The sequence below is a fragment of the Stigmatopora argus genome, chromosome 9, assembly GCF_051989625.1.
Source record: "Stigmatopora argus isolate UIUO_Sarg chromosome 9, RoL_Sarg_1.0, whole genome shotgun sequence".
In the NCBI taxonomy this organism is placed as follows: Eukaryota; Metazoa; Chordata; class Actinopteri; order Syngnathiformes; family Syngnathidae; genus Stigmatopora; species Stigmatopora argus.
In genome coordinates, this window is record NC_135395.1 from 16,067,070 (window position 1) to 16,088,779 (window position 21,710).

The following is a 21,710-nucleotide window of genomic DNA, read 5'->3' on the forward strand; positions in this document are numbered from 1 at the left end:
GATCAAAATCCTTAAATATTCCTTTTTTAAATAAATCTAAAACAATGTGTATTTGAGCTTTTAATCATTTGTTTTTTATTACAAAAGGAAACAAAATATTTTTGATTATGTTCAATAATAAAGTGAAAAACTACCTTTTTTAAAAATATTCATTTTTAGATTTAAAAACATGCTTTTTAAACTAAAAACTAAATGAAAAACATGGATTAAAAATGCAATTAATGATTCAAACAGGGGAAAATCAGGAAATACAATATACATCTATAATCTTCATTTCAATTTGACCCTAAAACAGAAAGTCAGCACAATTTTTTTACTTTCTCAGGCCGCACAAATTGATGCGGGAGGCCAGAACTGGCCCCCAGGCTGCCACTTTGACACCTGTGCCTTAAACCATTCACCACCAATGACGGCAATAGACGTCCAATCCATTTGAACGAGTAAGGGCTGGCAGGGAACTATTTTCTAAAAAGTGGTCTATGAGATATATGGTAAAAATGTTGGTAGTCAGAAATGTATACACTGTCCCTGCTTTGAAATATGTTGTTTGCCCAGTCAAATACACTCCTCACGTATTATACACATTATATTGTAATTGAGACAAGTGCATGCATATTCTAGTGCTGTTGTGTGGACAAAAGCTGCATTGATATTAAGAAATGAATGGAAAAATAATATTAACCTTAAAAAAAACTTTGCAGACAGTACAAATGTACAATAGAAATGTAAGCACGTAGTATGAATAAAATGGCAGAACAACGAACGCGGTTTATGATCAGTTGGTAAATTTTATTACTGCAAGTTTTCACAAAACAATTTATATGGATTGATGATTAAATTGAACACAAATAAAGGGAGTAGTATGTAAAATATTAAAATGGTCAAGCTATGAATTAAAAATAAAGCAAACAACTGTGAAAGTGAGAACTATCTCCAACTACGTCAGTTTCAGCAGAGATAAACACCGAACAAATGGAAAAAGTATTCAAAAGGTACGTGTGGAATGGGGTTGTGTCAGAGATAAAATAATTGAATATGTCTTTACTATTGACCTAATAAACAAATATATCATTTAATAATCTACTCTTGATTAGCTAGTCTTTTGAGAGACAGCAGCATATACAATTTAATTGACAAAAGTGTATTTTTCTTAAGCAATATAAGTCTTGACCTTCTGCGTAATGGACCCACAACAAATTGGACACTTAGAAAGTGTCTGCGAGCAGTCCTCACATGTGGCCAGATGACCACACGGGATGAAGACGACGCAAGTATCTCTGTCCATACAAACTTTGCAGAGCTTTTCCCTCTGCAGTTTCCGCAACGTTTCCAGTGGGTCCTCGTCTGAAAAACAATTGCACACGACAATACACGTTTAAATAAAAACAGAACATCGCAACATATTACGTGGTTATCTCTCACAGAATTCAAAATGTGAGAGATTTTCTCAACTCACCCCGATTAGACGTTTTGACTAACAAATTTGTGATTCATTATGATGTTTTGGCTTTGTGAAAATTTGGAGCCTCCTTAAAAGTGAGTAATACATTTCACATCCATATGATGATTTGAATTGTATAGTTTCCTGTGGTTCCAAAAAATGAGTCAATTGATGACACATTAAAACCTTGGTTTGCGTAATTGCTTAAGATGCAACTCTGACATGCGAGCTAATTTGCTGTGTCTTTAAAAAGGAGTTTCATTCATTTTAACCATGTATTTACAAAGTTATTGTTTGCTGTGCGATACATCTTTCAGAAATTTGAACATGTCTGTTCATTCTTGGTTCCTAATTTGTTTTTGTCTACGGATGTTTTAGGTGTCGCTTTTTCAAATTTAAAAAAAATATTTTTTTCATTCAAAACTAATATGTTTTGAAACAATACCCAAGTATATTTATAAATTGATACAAAGCTATGGATAAAATATCACGCAGTAAGCGTCAGGTTTTAAATGAATCAATCAAATACCTTTTTTCAATGAAGAATAAGTGTGCAATTAATGCAGATTGCATTTACCAAGAAGTGAAATGTATATACAGAAAATGGATGACTAAAATCTAGTCCACACATATTTACCATTTCTTTGTGTTGTGAATCCATTTTGGTTAGTTGGGCTCTGAAAGGAAAAAGTGTACATTGTTAAAAGGGGGCCAAAATATACTATGTTAACATATCTGAACATTTTTTTGCACTCTTCAGAGCTGGGTGATTCAAAGTAGAGTAGCAAATAAAGTTTCAGAAACTATTTTCAAGTTGTTGTATGGTTAAAATAGCTACAACAGAGCCTTAAAGGCCAGGTGAGTAAAAAAAAAAATTCCAGTCTTACCACTTTACTTCTTTGAGCATCTTGTAGCTGGATACCGTTGATGTATTCTTCTCCTTTTTCTTCCAACAGGAAGCTGCATCTAGTTGAGGAATTGGATTTTTTTTTCAGCCAATTTGCGTAAATCACGTCTTAATGAAACACATTTTTAAATGACCATTGTCCTCATTACCCCGGGTAACTTTTAGCATGCTCCTCCCACGGGTCTTCATCGGGCTGCCAGCTTTTTAAACCTCCACCACAGCGAAAACACATCACTCTGTCTCCTGTGCCTGTACAAAACACACAAGAAAATGCTGCATTGCAATCAAAAAGACATCATTCAAGATATGATGCCATTACTAGAACAATCCTAATCCAGATTTTGTTCAATTTAGAAGGTTCTACTAATGGCTTCCATTTCGGCGATGTACTTTACCGGTACTGTAGAAGCCAGCCCTTGCAAGTCGAGCATGATCTATTGGATGCTGGATCCCTGAAAAGCTGGCCATCCTCTCTTGAAAACTCCCCATAGGGCTGTCAGCGTTTACTTGAGGTGGACTGCGATGGTTCTCTTCTCCTGTGCTGTCCTCTGATGGGATGTTTCCCACATCGTGGCCAAGGATGAAGAAGCAATAGGGAAAATGTTTGCCATGTTCACCCCAGGCAGTGTCTCCTGCCTCCCAGCCGCTGAGCATGCCGCCGCAACAAAAGCACTGCACCCTGTCCCTGTGACCCAAGTAGTAGAGACCGGCTTGGGCCAGATCTCTAGAAGTGACGGGAACAAGGGAGGGCCAGGAGGAGAACGTCTGATGTCTGGCATCCTCACTCCTCATGTGAGGAACCAGTGGGTAGGTGGTTTCGTCAACTATTTCGCCTGTTCGCAAACGGTATTCCATGTCCTCGGCTTCCTCATTGTATCTGGATTCCGTCAACTGTGAACTGTTCTGGAAATTGTTGCGATGGGTGCAGCGGAGGAACTTGCACAATGGGGAAACCTACAATTCAGATCAATATGTTGAAGCAGATAAAGGACATGAAAAGTGTGCACCCTTCTATCATCATGTCTCACCTCCTTATGTCTCTCTACAGGTGTGTCACCTCTGCACCAGTTTTCTACTGTCATCTTACAGCTAAAACAACGGACGCGGTCGGCTTCGCCGGTGAAGTAGAAACCGGCCCGTGCCAGTCGCTCTGCGGGCACCTGTTCGGACAAACTGGAGCCGTTGAATGAGTGAAGACGGGTGTTCATTACGGAGAAGTCAGCCATGTGATCGCTCTCGAGTCCGTCATCTTGTCTGAGGTCTGACATGACAGCAGTGGCCAGAAGATTGCTACAACAGGGTAGAAAAAGAAAATGATTAGAAAGGAGTGAAATGGAGCAGTCCAAACTAAAAAGCAGCAACTTTTATTTGTGGTCACCACAATGGACCAGTATGCAAAAATGCCCTTTTTCCTATATAAATGTAATAATAACATTCAAGCATTTTAATTCTATGTAGAGTGAGTGACTATTTTTGGTCATTTAAAAATACAATCTATACATTAGCTATTATTTTTTGATTACCGTATTTACCACACTATAAGGTGCACCTTGAATGAATGGCATTTCTTAAAATGTGTTTCATATTTAAGTCATACCGCATTGCAAGACGCAGTAGCAGTAGTAGGGGATTGCGTTATATATCCACTAGATGGAGCTCTAATAATAGTAATACTGGTTAGGATCAACTAGATCAAATGTGTCAAACCGATTCCGACGAGGGCCGCAGTGGGTCCTGGTCTTTGTTCCAACTGATCCAGTGCCGACATTTTAACCAATCAGGTGTCTTCTAAAATAAGTAGCACCTGACTTTAATTAACTGATGACACTTGCAAAAGGTATCCTCTTGTTGAGTTGGAATGAAAACCTGCACCCACTGCGGCCCTTTGAGGACCGGTTTGACACCCCTGATCTGTGCTAAAGAGAATTTCATAGAATGATTAACCAGTATTGATCCATTTATATATATAAAGTGCACTGTCAGCCTGTGAGAAAATTGAATCTTTTAGTTAAAAAAATAAAAATAAATACGGTATTGATATTGTATAATTTATATGTAATGATGAATACATTTATAAATTAATAAAAATGTAAATAAAAACAAATGAAATACAATTAAAATGAATAAAAACACTCAAGGGTTGATTCTTTTTCATACTAATTATCTCATGCATGTCATGACAGTGATAGACCCCCAATTTAAACTGGGAAGACTGGCTGTGAGTATACACATTTTTCAGGATTGAGAGAATGAAGGTTCATCTGCACCTTCCAGCCAACATGAATCGGACGTTTACCGCCGTCAATGGCAGCCGATGGGGTAAATGAGTGCGCTATAAGGGTTAAAAATAATATAATTCAGTGTATCAGAGGCTTACGTGGAAGTTCTGATCTAACCACTTTAACAGAGGTGTTGGGACATGACTATTAGTATAAAATGTGGGATGGGCACGGGCGAGGCAAAGTTTGTCTATACACACACGAGAACAGGACGTTTCGTTCTGCCACCCAGCAACACATAAATTGAAAAACATGTACACACACGCCAATAATACCCAATTTCTTGATAATTTTAAAAAGATTGGGAAGGGGGCATTTTTCTGGAGATCGGAGACTGGAGACGACAAAGTCTACGTGTGACTTGATTGTACTCGAAACGCGATCTTTGCGCTTTGAACTCTTGGGAAATATATTGCAAACTGCAACTTTGGAAAATGTCGAAACAGCAAGCCCCAATCATTATATTGCAAGTAATAGTTGTCATTTCCTACAGTAACGCAATCGTTTAAATTAAACCCCAGAATGTGTCATGAACGAATCACGCGGCTGAGTGGGTAGCAGTCACACTTCTGCTGTGAAGTAACATTAAGCCTATTGGTTTACACAACATTAAATACACGAATAAAAAGCGGTTGTCCTGTAATTTTTAGACTTACCAGTGCAGTAATAAACGCCGAAACTGTTTATCTTATCGTCTTCGTGCTAGCTGCCAGCATAAGTTAGCCTGACAAACTGACCCGTTCTGCGCATTTAATTCCACTTACTGTTCATCTGTCTGTTGAAACGGATATTTTACCTTTCGTGTTCCAGTTCTTTGTCCTTCAAAGGCACCTTGAACTTTACCAACGTTGTTTTATCCTTGAAATGACATGAAAGAGGAGTATCAAATGACGCGACTTTCAGGAAGTCGATGGGGGTTAAAACAAGAATTTTGTGCGCAACATGTTCTGCGCATACCACGTGACACCAAACGTCTCATTCAACATAGTACTCGTGTTGTTATTATTATTATTATTATTATTATTTCTCGTTTCCCTCATAAAATAGTTCTAGACTGGGTCAGAATATATCAGAGGGTCTCTTTTTCCAAATGTGTACAACAGGAGAAGCATCACAGGTAAAACAAAGTCTTAATTTTTGAATAATATGAACTTTATGGAATGATAACTCTACTTTACTGGTTGCAAAATACTCACTTTCTCACTCTATGCAAGTCACATGACCTGACCCGATTAAGTACTCTTTTCTCTAACTTGGAAACACAGTTATACTAAAATATGTCAGAACATTAATGAGAAAATAAAATGCACATCACAATTTGCAGCTTAACCATTTTTCTACCATCTATTACAATTGGAGTTCAAACTTAAATACAACCCCGCTATTCACACATTATGAACAAGGATACCAGTGATTTTTATTAAATCATTTGCAACAATTCAAACTTCACAGAAGGTGGGCTGCAGTTTGGGCTAGTACATTTTGGTGTTTTTGTTCAAGTTGGTTAACTGCTAATGAGGAGGACACACATTTCAACTTCTCCCCTGTTAGTTTGGTGGCCGATAACAACAAACCATTTGATAAGGTTGATGGATGACGATGGTGCGGTTTACAGCTGAAACGACAGTACATCATCCTTCCACAATTCGCTGAAGTAAATTCCCCAGAGAACCTTTTGCCATTTGGAGAGGGGTTTTCTCGTCCTTGTTTTCAATGTAAATGCTTGCCCCGTGTTCCACCAACAACTTGGCCGCTTCGACGCGCTCCTCGTCACACGCCAAGTGGCTGGTTTGACAAAATAAAAGAAATAAAAAATTGTATAAAATACAAACGTGCCACTAGTCACATTGTTCACTTTAAATCTCAAATACTTTATATTTTAGTTACTTTCTTTAAATAGTAAAATGGTATGACAGTATTGTATAATACGTACAGTGCTGTGTTGCCCTGTGAATCCTGAATGTTGGTTGAGGCACTCTGTTTGAGAAGAAGCTGGATGAGGCGATAGTTGCCTTTGGCAGAAGCTCTATGAAGTGGAGTGGAATCTAGTTTGTCTGTGGCATTGGGATCTGCTCCATTTTCAAGCAAAAGCAAGGCAATCTACAAAAAAAAGCAAAGGACAACATTAAACGAAGGCTACAAATGACGAAAGATAAACGTGGCAGAGGCAAGACCGACATATTAGCAGCAAATGAAAGTCGTTGTAATGAAAAATGTCCAAGGACCACAAATACTTTAATCATATTATTGCTGCTGAGCATTTTAACTATAAACTTTCTCATTTTTAGTTTTGAGTCCTTTAAAATAAGTGACAATAATTCCTGAATTATAAATTTGATATGTTTACACAAATTCATATGAGGTGACAACATAAACTAGAGTAGATCCATGGCAAAATTATGATGACAGGTATAGATTCATTAAAAAGTTAGACATTGACCTCATATCTATCCTTAGAGGCGGCATAATGAAGAGGAGTGCATCCATTTTGATTCACAGAGTTTAGCTGAGCTCCTTTAGATATTAATGCTCTGACAATGTCTTCTCTCCCAGCAGAAGATGCAATATGAAGTGGGGTCCATGCAGCCTGGGGAGGGGGGCAAAGCAATATCAATTAGGATGACAATTTAACCATGGGGGTTTCATTCTCATTTTCTCTCATTCAAACATCAACAAATGATATGTCATGTAAATCAGTTATTCAATGTGGGGGGAAAATGTCACAGCCCTGCAATAGAATTTCAGTATATATTGATTCCTATATACTACTAAAATCAGTACCAAGACACAACAAATCCAGTGTTTTGGTACTGGTTTTGCTCCTACCTAAACCAGCATATGATGGATTTTTCCCCCCATAGAGAACCCCAAAATAGCTATTCGATCACCAATTATAGGTCAATCAATATATTTGTGCATTGTTCAATTAAACATAAAGTAGTGTATAGTGTACTTTCTCTATGGCTAAGATCTATACCGAACCTATGCAGTTATATTTGTATTCTTTGTATTGCAAATGTGTTTTTAGAACTTGTGCTGGCATCTTTTGTCTTCATTTTATTGGCTAAAATGGTGTGCTTATTATGTCATGTAGCGTTTTTTTGCGTCCATACGTCATCTTGCAAGTTCACTTCAACTCCCAGGTCGAGTAGAAAAGAAACAATGTTGGTATGGCCAGCCGAACAAGCCCAATGCAGGGCGGTTCTGTGATCCTAAAATAAAATAAAATAAACGAAAAAATGATAGCGATAAGCACGTTGTTATTGTCATGTAAACAATACAAGTTGCTGGCTCGTGCATTCTTACCTGGTCTGTTTTGCAAGCAAGGGTTTTATCGGATAAAATGCACTGTTTTAGTTTATCAAATTGGCCCAAATATGCCAAATTACAAATGTCGACGTTTGATACAGAGCCTTCCATTTTAAAGTATTCTTGTACATGTATTCAAATGTTATTAGCCGCTGTCTTGTTGCATTTGAAACACGGGGAATGACTCAGGAAATTATAACTTGCACTTCCGCCATGAACTAGTTGAACTCTTCACAAAAAAATACAACGCGAGATTTATTAAATATAAGATCCTACATTGCTGAGCGTTGTAGCTTAGTATACAACTAAATATGAATTTGATTAACACGTGCAATCTTGTTGTGCATTTCCAGTGAAAAAAACACATTGCATGAACAAGAACGTGTTTTATTTTGGTAGGCCACGCTACTTTTAAGGGTTGTGTAACAATAATAACTCCCACCACGCAGTAACTGTCGTACTAAAATATTTTGAATAGTCAATATATGACATCAACTGCATATTATTCCTAATTCCAAAATCGTCGTATTTTTGACTAATTGCGTACAATTTTCGTCATGGCAGCTACGTTGGTAAGAATCGTTCTAAACATTATTTAGACGACAGGCATCATAGTGTAGTTAGCATTCAGCTAATGCATGATGTGCATGAGAAGAACGAAAGCATCAAAATTAAAAAATCATTTTTCTGCCCAGGATTTCAGGACCCATGTTGACCAGTCATGCAGATATTCAGAGGAATTCGTCAACATTTACTACGACTGCATGGATAAAAAGAGAAGAGTGAGTGGAATTTAACGGATGTTCCTAATTTTGGAATATCAAGCACACATTGAAAGGGTGTAACTCAACCTACTCCCTTTTAAATATGCTTAATCATGTCACTTTATTTGAACTATAGTCATTTCTAGCCGACCTCGGTTCAGATTTATTATACTGCGTTCATTGCCTAAATTCATACTTTATGGTGATGACCACTGGGTGGGAGCACCGTCGTCTCTTTGGTTATTCAAAATCTGAATAAGAATTGAGAAGTTAAGAATTTAATTTTATAAATGTTACATTTAAGATCAATGCAGCCTCAATTTTTTTTTTGCTTGTCAATAATATGCATCATACGTATATGTAATATATGTATTTTATTTATTAATTAATTTAAGCATTTTTATTAATTATCTCAATGTATCACCTGCTTAAAGCAAAAAACCTAAAATTCAGTACAATTCTTAAATTGTAATTTGTTGAAATTTTGCCATCAGAGGGTTAAACAGCATCCTAAACTCATTCTAGTTTTGTGGCATTTAATTTACGACTGTCATGAAAGGGAAATAAAGTTCATTCATATCAGTACAGCTTATCATGTGACATATTAAATTTCTGGTTGAAAAATGGATCCTGTTGGGTCAAACCAATTCATGTTCTACTGCTGTTATTTAAAAAAAAAAAAAGACTTGAAGCTCAGTGGTCACTTCCTTCTAAGAGCATCCTGTTTAGCACCACGCAATGTCAAGGTTTTTGTTCGTTGTTAGATGTCGTCACAAGTTGTTGAAATCTGAACAAGGTTAAGAGGACTACATGTGATGTATTCATGAATCAAATGCTACTTGGGTGCGATCACCATATAAAATCATATCTATTTAATCGAATGTTTGACTGCTTTTTATCGCAGAACCTCACCAGACTGTACTTGGATAAGGCAACGTTGGTGTGGAATGGAAACACCGTGTCCGGACTAGATGCCCTTGGAGAGTTCTTTGAGGCGTTGCCTTCAAGCGAGTTTCAAGTCCATACGCTGGATTGTCAACCAGTCCATGGTTAGTGGGAAAACAAATGTCAAAATGCCATAATAAAGTACAGCACAGTAGAAAGACCGAAAAGGGGTGACAAGCATATCGACGGATTTAAATGCTCAAATTTAATATCATCTGTGTTTTCCAGATCAAGCAACCCAAGGTCAGATGACTCTGCTGGTGGTGACCGGCGGGACGGTCAAGTTTGAGGGGAACAAGCAACGTTTCTTCAACCAGAACTTTCTTTTAACGGCTCAGGCGTCGCCCAACAACGAGCAGCCCGTGTGGAAGATCGCTAGTGACCGCTTCCGTTTTCAAGACTGGAATAGCTGAGTGATTTCAGCATAATATTTTGTTTAGAAATGTGATTCTGCAATGTTGGCATGTCATATGAAAGGGTATTTATTTTTCAGAAATGCTTGAACAATAAGGCCTGTGATTCCAAACTGTGTTTTTGTGTACAGTATACAAACAAGTAAAAGTATACATATAAAACACATGATATTGACATGACCATATTCCTCTTTACAAATGCTAACAGTAAAGCTGTTGCCACTAAGCACATCCAAAGTGCAAACAACCTACTTTTGGCAGTGTCAGAGAATAAAACATTTGCTGCTGGCCTTCCTGAGTCGTTATGGTCACACATTTGGTCTTGTTTCAGCATTATTCAACATAAATAGCATGAATACAATTAGCCAGAATAAATTAAGGTTATCAAGCATATCTCTGGGTAGGGATGTCGGTGACCTCTTTCTTCATGTAAATGTTTCACAAGGCTGTTAAAAAACACTTCACTACTTAGCAAACCGCAACACAGAATTCTGCTGAAGACATACAGTAAGTGCTGAAGACTCAAGGCACAGTAACAGCAGTACTCCCAAGAAAAGAAAAAAAAGTGATCTAATAAATTCATGAATGTAACCGGACTGTATTAGCAACAAGTGGAGGGATTCTTTTAGAATGAAAGGGGAAAAATGGAAGGAAAAAAAAAAAAGCAGCTATCCTTGCACGTCTTTAACGATCGAATGCTACCGATCGACAGCTTCAAATTCCAAGTTTGGCCCATTTTTAGTTGTGCCTCTGGAAAACAAGACAGCATAGAACCCACCAGGAAACTATTTACAAACAACAAAAGTGGCTGAGCTAAAATAAAACCTCTTGTTAGAGAACCCAGGTGTTATTTGCCATTGTACATTCTCTCTATGTGGTAACGATAGTGGTTTTTCAGTTCTTTGCGCTTCAGTTTAAATGCATCTGTGACGAGACCAGTTTCAGGTGTCCACGGTTCCGGGCTCAGGTGGACTTTAGTGGGAATTTCAAAGCGCTGGAGTTTAACTAAAGAGAGAAAGAAATATTTTAAATGTGCAGTGTGTGTGTGGGGGGGAAAAATACAGCTATGAGTTGCCTCGACGACAAAGAGCTCCTACTTTTAGCAGCAACGTCCTTGATCTCCCTCAAGACCTCGATCTCCATTTTGGGATCAGTACAGATTTCCTCCCAAGGTGCGAGCAATCCTCCCTGCTTGGCCAGTTCCATTAGTCGCTTCTGGTTGGGAACCACAAAGCTGATGATGTAGTTTTGGTCACTGAAGGGGGAAGACAAGAAGGCGGAAATTGACTGCCAGCAGAGTGTTCAAAATACATCAGTACAAACATATTACTCCTGACTGGAAGTCAGTTTTTTTTACCAATAAACAAAAAAAACAGAGGATGTGACAGTGGAAGTTGACTGATGAGTACATTTTGGGGGTGTTCACTTCTTCAGACAGTCCTAAAATACAACTTTTGAATGTGTTTGTTATTTTTGATGCCATTTTTTTGCAGCTTCCAAACATTTTCCCTACAAATTCCACCCCTTTTAAATAACCACTTTTTTCTTTTCTTCTTAATCCGTCCTTCTCAACTGCTTAGACATAGAGAATGGTGAATCCTTTTTGCTTTATAGCCTGAAAAAAATGTAACATGCCAGTTTTTTGCAGTAAAGACGCAAGTCCAATGTTTAACTTCCCAAAGTAGATAAGAGTTTAAATCCGAGTTTAAATGTTGTATTTTGTTTTATTTGTAGCAGTTTGTATGGATTCACTGATTGTGTTGGTTCGTCATGCACAAACTATTTGCACTAAGTTAGATTCAGAAAGTGTTTTTATTTTTTGATTTTTTAATCATGCAGGGACTACTTGCTTTGAGACATCTTACCTGTTTGCGTAAACGCAGATGTTGTCAATAAGGGAGCTGTTCTTCAGGGCTGACTCCACTTTACCGAGAGAAACGTACTCCCCCGCCTGCAGTTTGACCAGGTCTTTCTTACGGTCTGAACAAAAATAGAAATAGGCTATTAAAAGCAAAGCAATCTAAAGCTTTCCACAGGCTCTTCCTGGTTATGACACAGACCAACTATTTGCAAGCAGCCATCTGGGTGAACCTCGCCAATGTCTCCAGTGCAAAACCATCGTTGACCCTTGTCGTCCACGAAAAAATCCTCATCCTTGCTCTCGTACTTGAAGTAGCCCATCGTCACGTTGGGGCCGCCAATTAAGACCTCGCCTCTCGGGTTGGGCTTGTCTTTGCTGGTGTAGCCACCTGTCGGAAGGCAAAATTCCATATTTGAAACCCACTTTAATAACCACGTGGCACCGTATGCTTCTATAAGTGGAATGCGCTTCAAGATGTAACCTGTCGGCTAAACAGACATACCTTCAGCCCAGTCTCGCAGTCTGACCTCACAGCAAATAAGCGGCGCGCCGACGCGCCCAGTGCTATTGTCTGCAACTGTATGAATGGATAACATAAGTTATTAATCAATTTATTTCAAGTTTACTTGTAGTAGTAGCTTGGAAAACTATTTTTGCATTAGTCACAGGGTGAGTTAACCTTTAGATTTGCCATTGTCTCAAATGTGTTGTGCAGTGATCAGGCAACCTCACCTCAAAAAGGCATTTTATAATGGTCTTTATGACTGTGGTTCCAACTTCCTTCAGACTATTTCTAGGACTGATGCCATATTTTTTTTGATTTCCACTCCATATGGGGGAAGCTCATGGAGCAAGGATGTCTGGTTACTTTGCATTCTTCCATTTACTAAGGAATGCTTCTTCCGCTTATAGTAACGATTGCATGCTTCTCATTAAAATTACTTGTAACTCATTCTATTCTAAAGAAAGTGTCCTTAAAGTCATTTAAAAACTTTGATGCTAATGACAAAGAGTTTGGAATGGAAGACTGATAAGGTCATTCTTTCATTCAAAAGTAACCATGCGAGAGGAATATTTTTCCTTCTCCCAGGTACATAACCGGTTTGTGGGAGCTCGATTTAGCGCTCCTTGGCATGGGATCAAATACTCATTCTCTTCAAGTAAAACAATTAAGGCCATGTGTGCAACGTATTTTCTCACTAGGAAAATGCACCCACCATAAAAAATAGACCATGTATTTGTGATTGAGAAGAAATAATATCAGAAGTATGCCTACAAATTTGCACCTTTTTGCAAATTTGCTAATATTGATAAACCACTCCAAATGATATTTATTCAGACTGAATATCTTTTGCATTGGCTTTGCCTTACCCTCTGTGATGGTGCCTGCACCACAGGTTTCTGTGAGCCCATAACCTTGACCGACGGGGCAACAAAAGCAGACGTTCATGAACCTCTGTGTCGCTGCAGACAGAGGCGCTCCTCCCGACAGCATTAACCGCACTCGCCCGCCTAGCAGCTTCTTTACCTTGGCGAACAACAGCCTAAACAATGGCATACGTGTCACACATTTCAAGTTTAACGTGTTGCTCGGCTTTGATTTGTTTCATTAGCGAAATGATAAATGCAATAACTTCTCACGCATTGCAAAGTGGCGCATCGTAGCCTCTCTTGATCTGCTTTAGTTTGTAGCGATAGCCCAGGTTGAACAGCATCTTCTGCACGTAACTCATTTCTTGCACTTTGCTCATCACGTTCTTGTTGATGCGATCCAAAATTTCCTAAAGTTAAAAAGGAATAAAAAAAATATTAGGGTTCAGATGAGCAGAAGAATGCAGAGAAGTAGGGGGATAAAAACAAGGATTTTTACCGGTACAGCTGCCATCAGCGTAGGTTTTAACACAGTGGAGTCTCCCTTGCTTCCTCTCTTTATTTTGGAAGACTAAAAGAAGAGGGCAGAAGGAATGTTTGATGACGAGGCTAAATGCAAAGTGACAAACACAAGCCGACGTAGATCACTTTACCTGATCCGACAGCGTGTGAGGGGAAGAATAGCCAATCGGACATCCGTATGTTACACAGCTGATCTCTGCGGTCATCTCAAGCACATGAGCCAGGGGAAGGTAGCCAATGTAAATATCCTTGGGGCTGTTGGAGGACAAATGTGGGAAAAAATATGGTGAGCTGGTTTACGCGAAACGCTGCAATTTCCCCTTAACACAGCTTTTCCATTACAGAGTTCAGAAGTTATTGGTATTTTAGTCAGGAACCTTATTGGTCATCCACATGCCCATTAAGATATGAAGTACTGTTACAAGCACTTCATTTTTTGTGAAATTTGTGATGAGAGGTACTTGTTGCACATAGAGGTTTTGATTGAATTTCTGTTGGTGTACAGGGCAAATTAATTACCATGAGATTAGACCAGAACACTTCAACATGACTACTAAACATGAGCAGGTAATCCATATAAATTACGCTCACTGAAATATGAAAAAAAAACTTTTTTAGCTGATTAATAATAAGCCAATTGGCAGGAATGGGTTAAAATGGAAATAAGAACACAATAGTTATTCCTCTGCTGTAAAAAAAGAAAAAAAAAGTGTAAACAACAAGAAAACTTAAACCTGCTGTAGTTGATTATGCAAAATTGGGCGAGGATATTTTAAGACTGTTTGACACTATTTTTGAACCCTATCTATGATTTTTGCTTCCTTCTATCTAAGTACAAATTCTTTCTGACATCTCTAGTAACTGGCAAACAAAACCTACACACATTGCATGAGGCTATTATTTGCAATTACTACTATGTAACTGAGAAAATGGTCTATTTTGATCGTTTTTTAAACTGTAAAAATCTATTCCATAATGTATGCCGAGAGGATTCTACTTGTTTTTTTGTTGTTTGTGGAATCTGTTGTTTCTTACCCATTGAACTTTTTTTTTTAAACGGACATCAGTACATAAATTAAGATGACACTTGACTATTTTATATTTAAACTTACCCGAGTCCTGGAATGCGTTCACACTGGCCCGTCATCCCCGCAATCAAATTACTATGGACAATTACGACTCCTTTGGGACGCCCAGTGGAGCCGCTGGTGTACATTATCACAGCCACATCTGAGGGCTGTGGCTTCACAAGTTCCTGTCCCACTACAAAACACATGGACAATTTAAAATTTATTAAATTTAGATGTCAACAATAACTGTTATTTCATTGTGCATGTTTACAGTACCTCTATAAAATTATCATACCCTTGTGAAAAACATCTGTTAAACTTGAAAGAAAAATAATCTGTATGTCAAGAACCTTTAATAATAAAAATCTACTTTGCTGCTGCTGAGACCAAATTTAAACTGTTGTTGAAAATCTAAATAGAGGAAAGTACCCATAACAAACAGCACTGTGAGAATCATAACAAATGCCCTCACTGTATAGTTGAAGCAAAAAAAAAATAAAACCTCAAATTGGGTATGATAATTTTTTTAGGTACTTCTAAACAACAGCTGAGGGACCACGCACTATTTTCAGGCAGCGCGCCTAAATCTTGGACTTCCTGCATGCTGTGGATGGAGAGTCCTGATGGGTAGCCCCCTGTGCTCACTTTTTTCTGGTCCACATAGATTATGTGTTTCAGCGTTGGGATACTTGGAAGGACGTTCTAGACAAAATAAAAGCAAATGCATCATGTAAAAACGCTTGATACATTTAAACAAAAAAAATGCCAACAAAGGGTACATAAAATATTGAGATGAACTTTTGGTATTGACGAAATACTTGGGTGGCGGGCTGACAGGGCATTCAAGGCCTTCTCTGCTGGCCTAAGAAATATCTGAATCATATATTATATTTTGTCCATCAATACTTATTAAATAATTCCAAATTGTCTGTTAGCTTCCTTTCATTGCTTTTCCCCCTGGTTGCACTGCTTCCAGATGTGTGTTTTCATATTGAAGCATTTAACCAATCACATTTCAGCCATTATTTTTTGCCAGGGTCAGAAATTTGCATCAAGGCCTTCACAATCAGTTCTGCAGGCTCTGCTGCATTAAACAAGCGTCGATAAGACTTGCTTTAACCAATCAGATTTCGAGTTGGCAACACCACAATGCCTTGTCGCAGGCGGAGGGATACGTCATTGCTTTCACCAACTATGATTGGCTAGTGATTAGCCAGAGCTACCAAACTGTATCTGGAGCGAGCTGCACAAGCAAATATTATGTTGTGTTGATTTAAAGCCATTTCAAGACGGACTATGCCAGAAATACGACAGGACAGGCTCGACTTTCAGCATTAGCTTCGATGGCGATAGAAAACAAGAGAGGATGGATATTGTGTACAGTTAAAAAGGATTTTGATGAGTAAAATATGGCTATATTGCTAATAATTTCAATTGTGGGCCCGGTTCTGATATCTGAAAAGCTCCAGTGTTTGTATTTAAGCTCCAGTGTTTTTATTTAATCACTAAATGCTGCTAGGAAGTGGATTTTACCCCATTTTAGTGCAATTTTTGCCGTTTCGCCATTGACGTCCATCGTTTCGCGTATGGACGTATCGACGTTAATCGCTGTCTTTTTCCCGGGGAAATGATACTCCAAGCCCAGTTCTGATGTCTAAAAAGCTCCAGTATTTGTATTTAATCAATAAATGCTGTTTTTGGCTGGATTTTACCCCATTTCCGGGCAATGTTTGCCGGTACGCCATTGACGTTCATCGCTGTCTTTTCCCGGGAAAATCACCCCCCTAGCTCGGTTGTAATTTTTGAAAAGCTCCAGTATTTGTATTTAATCATTAAATGCTGCTAGGAAGTGGATTTTACCCCATTTTTGTGAATTGATTTATTGATTATTTTTTTATGTGTCGCAGCTCTAGCTGCAGTCGAGGTTTTATAGCTATAAAATAGTTTTTGAAGGTTGGATTGATTCGTTGAAGGCGCTACGAGAAAATGCACGGACCGCCACTGCTTATTTTCCACCATGATTTGCAAATAAAAACTTTAAAAATCAAACAATGTGATTTTCTGTTTTTTTCCCCCACATTCTGTCTCTCTCTCATGGTTGAGGTTTACCCATGTTTACAATTACAGGCCTCTCTAATCTTTTCAAGTAGGATAACTTGCACAATTGGTGGTTGACTAAATACTTATTTGCCCCACTGTAAATCCCTCAAATAAGAAATTTCACACAAGTGGTAAAAACGTCAACACCAACCATTAATTCAACTCACTTATGGTTACAGAATATGATAGCCTTTTCCACAGAACATGGAGTCACAGCCTCAAAGGCCCAGCGAGGAATCTTTTCAAAGTTTGGACCATAATATCAAGAAACCAAGACGGATGTGGTGGGTTTTTCCTAACAGTCTCAGCGATTCAGGTAACAGATATTCAATATACTTGTATTGGTAGGTCTGGCCATCAATAGCAGTTAATGAGTTTAATTGCCATGACGGTGCATAGAATGTCCGTGAAACTAAATCAAGTTTAAGTATAATTTAGACATAGCATTGCCGAGCATAGTAATGCGTCATAATTTGAATTTTCAACGGACCGGCATACTACACACACCCGTATTCTTTGCAGTCTTGACATTAAATGACTTGCAGTGTATTTAATAGAAATAGCTGTGCAACTTGGTAAAACTACAAATATTCTACCTATGGTTTGATTATGTTATTAGATCAGTTAACTTTATTCATCCCGTATTTGGGAAATTTCAGGTCTTTTTTTACATTTTTAAATGTCAATTTAGGTACCTTTTTTTTTGTTGTCTCATTGACTGCCATTGACAGCAGCAGACATCCAATTCATTTTGTTTGGGAGGGTCAGTCTCAGTCAAAACGAATTGGACGTCTAGCGAAGTCGGTGGCATTCAAAAGCAATTATGGCCAGTTCGCCAGTTTAAATAAATTTGATGTTATTTATCGTCAATATTAGACAACGAGTTAAATATAATCATAGTTGAGAACAGCAAATTGGAAAGACGATTATAATCAAGTCTTTCAGTAGAAAAACTAACTTTTAATTTGTTCTGTAGAAGCTCAGCACTGGTAACAAGATGTGAAACTCCAGTTTCATTCAGTCCAAATGCAATTGCCTCCTCTCCCAATGTTGCATAGAACGTCACCACTGTCAGGAAAGGAAAAAAAAAAATAAGTGAAACATAACACAGGTTGTGACTAATAAGTATACACACATGGGAAATTATGCTGAAAGCACGTTTGGGCGGTGATCATCCACTCTGCTCTGGTCTCGCAGAAGATTGCAATGGTGTTTTTTGGTTTCTGGCCAAGAGTTGTCAATCCTCTTCCAAACTGATTGACCACAGAGTTAACTTGATTGTAGGATAGCCATTTATAATCACCAAGGATTAGCTAGGAGGAGCCGATATGAGGGGGAAAAACAACAGTTAGTCTTAAAAAGAGAAAACAATTCAGGTTAACTAGCTTCCCTGAATGGAATGCAATGTTCTTACTTTTTTAAAAATCTTTCCATTGGGCTGTTTCTCGTTTTCCTCACTCAGGACCTCTCTGGTGCCGAGACAAGGCGACTCTCCGAAGCGTTCCACGGCAAATGTAAACAACTTATCTAGAGTGTCTTTGCCAGGCAGGTCTTCTTTCGCCAGAGACTCAAAGTGGTCCACAGAGCGATAAGGTCCCTCGGGACGGCCGGCCGTGGAGCGGGCTTTGACCCGCTTGGACATAGTGTTCTTCTGACCAGCACCAGTGATGTAGTACCATGGTAGGAAGGAGAGGATAGAGTAGAGCCACACCACAAGGTGGACTGGAAAGAGGAGGACAGATTGGAGAGTATCTGACTGAAAACCCATACCGTTCCAGGAGGAATATGTGGGGGGGGAGGGGAAGAGTGGCAGCGATGAGTCCTGCTCAGATGGGGCGCTGCTCTTAAAATGGGGAGGGAAGAACTTGGTGCCTTTGAAGCCCACAAAATGCCTGTTGTCCACTGTAAGCACCTTGAACTGAAATGAAACAAAAGCCAGTCACAAAAAGTGTATATAAAAACAGGCAGATTTCAATTCTCCAGCCGAGCGAGAAGTCAAAAAGCCCCTTTCGCGCTACACCCACAATCTCAGCGAAAAGTCGCAGCGTTCCCACCACAGGTGCGCGTTCAAAAATCAAATACCTGGCAAGTTTTCAGGATCAAACGGAGTTCTTGCTTTTAGGATGGATGAGGAACCATTTCCTGTAGGGTGATATCTGCAATCCCAACAACATTTTCTGATTGGATGACTACTTGCCAGAGCAAGTTGGAACGCTCGTAAAAAAATCATCAGAAATACTTTGAATCAATTTTTATTTCCAGAGAAAAGAAAATAGCACAGACTAGCCCCACAGAATACAAATATAATTCATTTCAGAATTAAAACCAGTTCACCTGACAGGTGATTTGCTAAGATAGTTGCAATTTGTACTTCTATGCTTCATAAATGCAGTTTAGCTTGTCAGCACAAGAGCTGAGACACACAAAAATTCGGAGTTCTTTTTTACTGTAACAATAGAACGAGGTACTTTCTGTACGTGGAACGAAGGAAAAGTTCCTGGAAATGCTGATCCTATAATGTACAGGATGTACATCAAGCCAGGCAAGACCTCGTTCCAGCCAGCAGCAAAGCAAAGAGCCTGAGGCGAGGCGTCAAAAAACTGTTTCGACTTTAAGTGCCAACCCGCATTTTAAGTGCAAGTGGCAACAACTATGGGCAGAGGCCAGTATTTTTCGGACTATAACTCGCACCAGCCAATGAATACACAATGAAGAGGGGGGAAAAAGTCGCACTAGAGTAAATGTTGTATATTGGGGAGAGGATTTTTTTTTTATTTGACGGGATGAATAAAGGTTAATCTAAAATGGAGAACAACAGGCTAAACAGGAATCGGTTAACTTCAGTTTTTCCAGGTAACTCTTAAAAACAACATAACAGGGCTATTGATGGCAATAAAATGATGACAATGCAACATATAAATTGTGGAATTGATATTTTGAAACAGAAAATCTGACGGCATCCCACTAATAAATCTAACTCGGATGTTGGTATGTTTCAGCCTCATTGTGCATTCATAAAAAAAATTGTCAAGTGATGTCAAAGTCTGAATGACTGTGAGATCTTCAAAAGAGATCAGTAGCCTCAGGACTCATCACTATGAAAAATCAATTTAAAGAGACCCTATCTGACTCATTAGCTGCCATTGACGGCAATGGACGTCCAATGGCACGGAACCAGTCAGCCAATTTGAATAAAACCTTGAGCAATGACAAGCAACGAGTTAATCCCCACATGGCTCCTCCAACCAATCCCCTGGAAGTCTTTCTCACCTTAAACTGTGAAGGTCAAGCTCTCATCCTCATGACCTCTCTGGTGACCAATTTATTCATGACCTTGCTAAATGAACCCCAAAATATAGTCTAAAACGACGTGCTCTGTGTTTAAATTACGTTCGCGTGGGAATGGATCTGCTGGAAATAATACGCAAATTATCCCGACGGAAGGCATTGTGTTAATACTGGAAGATAACAGACACAAATAAAGATATAAAAGACGATAAAAGGGCACGTTCATGTTCAAATGAAGACCTACTCATATCTGTGGAATGAATGACGAATTGTGCTTTTACGCCATATGATGGGAGGCTGTCTTTGAATGGCATCACTATCCGATTCTTACTACATTTCTCGTTCGTTTGCGCCACAGATAAAAGACCCACCGTGGTAAAATGAGAACAAACGGGACCCTTTGGCTATTTATCGTCAAGGCGCAGAAGACAAAAGCCGGCGCAAGTGTGCCAGCTTGGGTTCGAGCAATCGCCGATGCCCGCCAGACAACGGAGATTGGAACAATTCGTCCTAAACCAATTGTACACTTCCCTCTCACATTAGGGGATGCTTTTAATCTACAAACGGATAAAGTCGCTAATAAGATTAGAGCGGGTGCCAAGCGAGTGATAGCCAGCGTAATTGATAGGCTGGCAGCATTCTTACCTCGGGTAGTTTGAAGCCGGCTCGTCGTGACTCGGGTCTCCAGTCAGAATGACCGACAGTTACCTCTTCCCAGGACTCAGGACCCCGGAACTACGACGTCATCTGATTCCATTTCTCTTCGCCAATGAGAATTCATTTTATTGCTCTCGACAATAAACCCAAGTAATGCCACGCCTCCTCCTTTATGCGCATGCGCAAGATTATCCGAACCATGTCATCCCTTGTATATATACAAATACTAGTATATATACAGTACTACTTATTGTACTGAAAAAATGCATATAATGTAAAACTATATGCAGATGATTTTTTTCATTAAAATAAGTCGCATATTACTCGTTTACATAATGGTTTAAAAACAAAAATAGCTTTATATTTGCTAACTTGGCTCGAGACGCGAACAAAATTAATGTAGAGAATGTCATGATAATCATTATCATTTACTAACTGGGAAAACTGACTCTAAATGTTCTTTCGATGACGGCTCTAGACATTCAATCCATTTTGACTGGGAGAATTCAACACCAACCTTTCACTGCCATGCTGTCCCCACTTGGTGCAATTTTAATAAAAAGTATTACTCAGTGCCTGAAATCCCCTAAATTTGAAAATGCACCTCCATCTTCTACTCTTTAGTTATACAAATCCAGTTTTTTTTAGCCTAATTTAAAAAAAAAAAGACTTTCCCTCTTCGGTTCAGATTTGGTCACACAGTATTCATGTAGAGTACCCAGAGAAAACACATGCAGGCACTGAGACAAACTTCACAAAGGAAGGTCAGAACCCACTGAGGAT

At 38.8% G+C, this 21,710-nt stretch overlaps 4 protein-coding genes across 6 annotated transcripts; 1 reads left to right on the forward strand and 3 right to left on the reverse strand.

Moving 5' to 3' along the window:
- Positions 1-768: 768 nt before the first annotated feature.
- Positions 769-5,549, reverse strand: LOC144082927 (E3 ubiquitin-protein ligase XIAP-like). Of its 2 annotated transcripts, none has more exons than XM_077610428.1 (7): positions 5,424-5,549; positions 3,377-3,638; positions 2,744-3,302; positions 2,498-2,597; positions 2,329-2,407; positions 2,079-2,118; positions 769-1,344 (listed from the first exon to the last, which is right to left on the reverse strand). In XM_077610428.1, exons 2-7 carry the CDS (start codon positions 3,614-3,616, stop codon positions 1,151-1,153), a joined length of 1,212 nt encoding a protein of 403 aa, XP_077466554.1. In that variant the 5' UTR covers positions 3,617-3,638; positions 5,424-5,549; the 3' UTR covers positions 769-1,150. The 2 variants fall into 2 exon arrangements, with proteins under 2 accessions (XP_077466554.1, XP_077466555.1); XM_077610429.1 differs by having other exon boundaries at positions 5,284-5,433.
- Positions 5,550-5,761: 212 nt separating this feature from the next.
- Positions 5,762-8,109, reverse strand: LOC144082557 (uncharacterized). Its single transcript, XM_077609795.1, has 5 exons — positions 7,934-8,109; positions 7,741-7,839; positions 7,068-7,214; positions 6,561-6,727; positions 5,762-6,412 (listed from the first exon to the last, which is right to left on the reverse strand). The coding sequence occupies exons 1-5, from the start codon at positions 8,045-8,047 to the stop codon at positions 6,259-6,261; spliced, it is 681 nt and encodes a 226-aa protein (XP_077465921.1). The 5' UTR covers positions 8,048-8,109; the 3' UTR covers positions 5,762-6,258.
- A 250-nt stretch (positions 8,110-8,359) lies between these two features.
- LOC144082681 (NTF2-related export protein 2-like) lies at positions 8,360-10,373 on the forward strand. The gene is made up of 4 exons (XM_077609967.1): positions 8,360-8,508; positions 8,632-8,718; positions 9,605-9,749; positions 9,874-10,373. The coding sequence occupies exons 1-4, from the start codon at positions 8,494-8,496 to the stop codon at positions 10,056-10,058; spliced, it is 432 nt and encodes a 143-aa protein (XP_077466093.1). The 5' UTR covers positions 8,360-8,493; the 3' UTR covers positions 10,059-10,373.
- On the reverse strand, positions 10,112-21,010 carry LOC144082680 (long-chain-fatty-acid--CoA ligase 4-like). Of its 2 annotated transcripts, XM_077609964.1 has the most exons (16): positions 20,916-21,010; positions 19,065-19,138; positions 18,397-18,900; positions 18,118-18,295; positions 17,941-18,050; positions 15,446-15,584; positions 14,925-15,075; positions 13,944-14,067; positions 13,790-13,861; positions 13,561-13,700; positions 13,291-13,463; positions 12,422-12,496; positions 12,119-12,307; positions 11,924-12,038; positions 11,156-11,313; positions 10,112-11,063 (listed from the first exon to the last, which is right to left on the reverse strand). In XM_077609964.1, the coding sequence occupies exons 3-16, from the start codon at positions 18,748-18,750 to the stop codon at positions 10,906-10,908; spliced, it is 2,136 nt and encodes a 711-aa protein (XP_077466090.1). In that variant the 5' UTR covers positions 18,751-18,900; positions 19,065-19,138; positions 20,916-21,010; the 3' UTR covers positions 10,112-10,905. The 2 variants fall into 2 exon arrangements, with proteins under 2 accessions (XP_077466090.1, XP_077466091.1); XM_077609965.1 differs by lacking the exon at positions 19,065-19,138 and having other exon boundaries at positions 20,916-20,947.
- Positions 21,011-21,710: the final 700 nt, after the last annotated feature.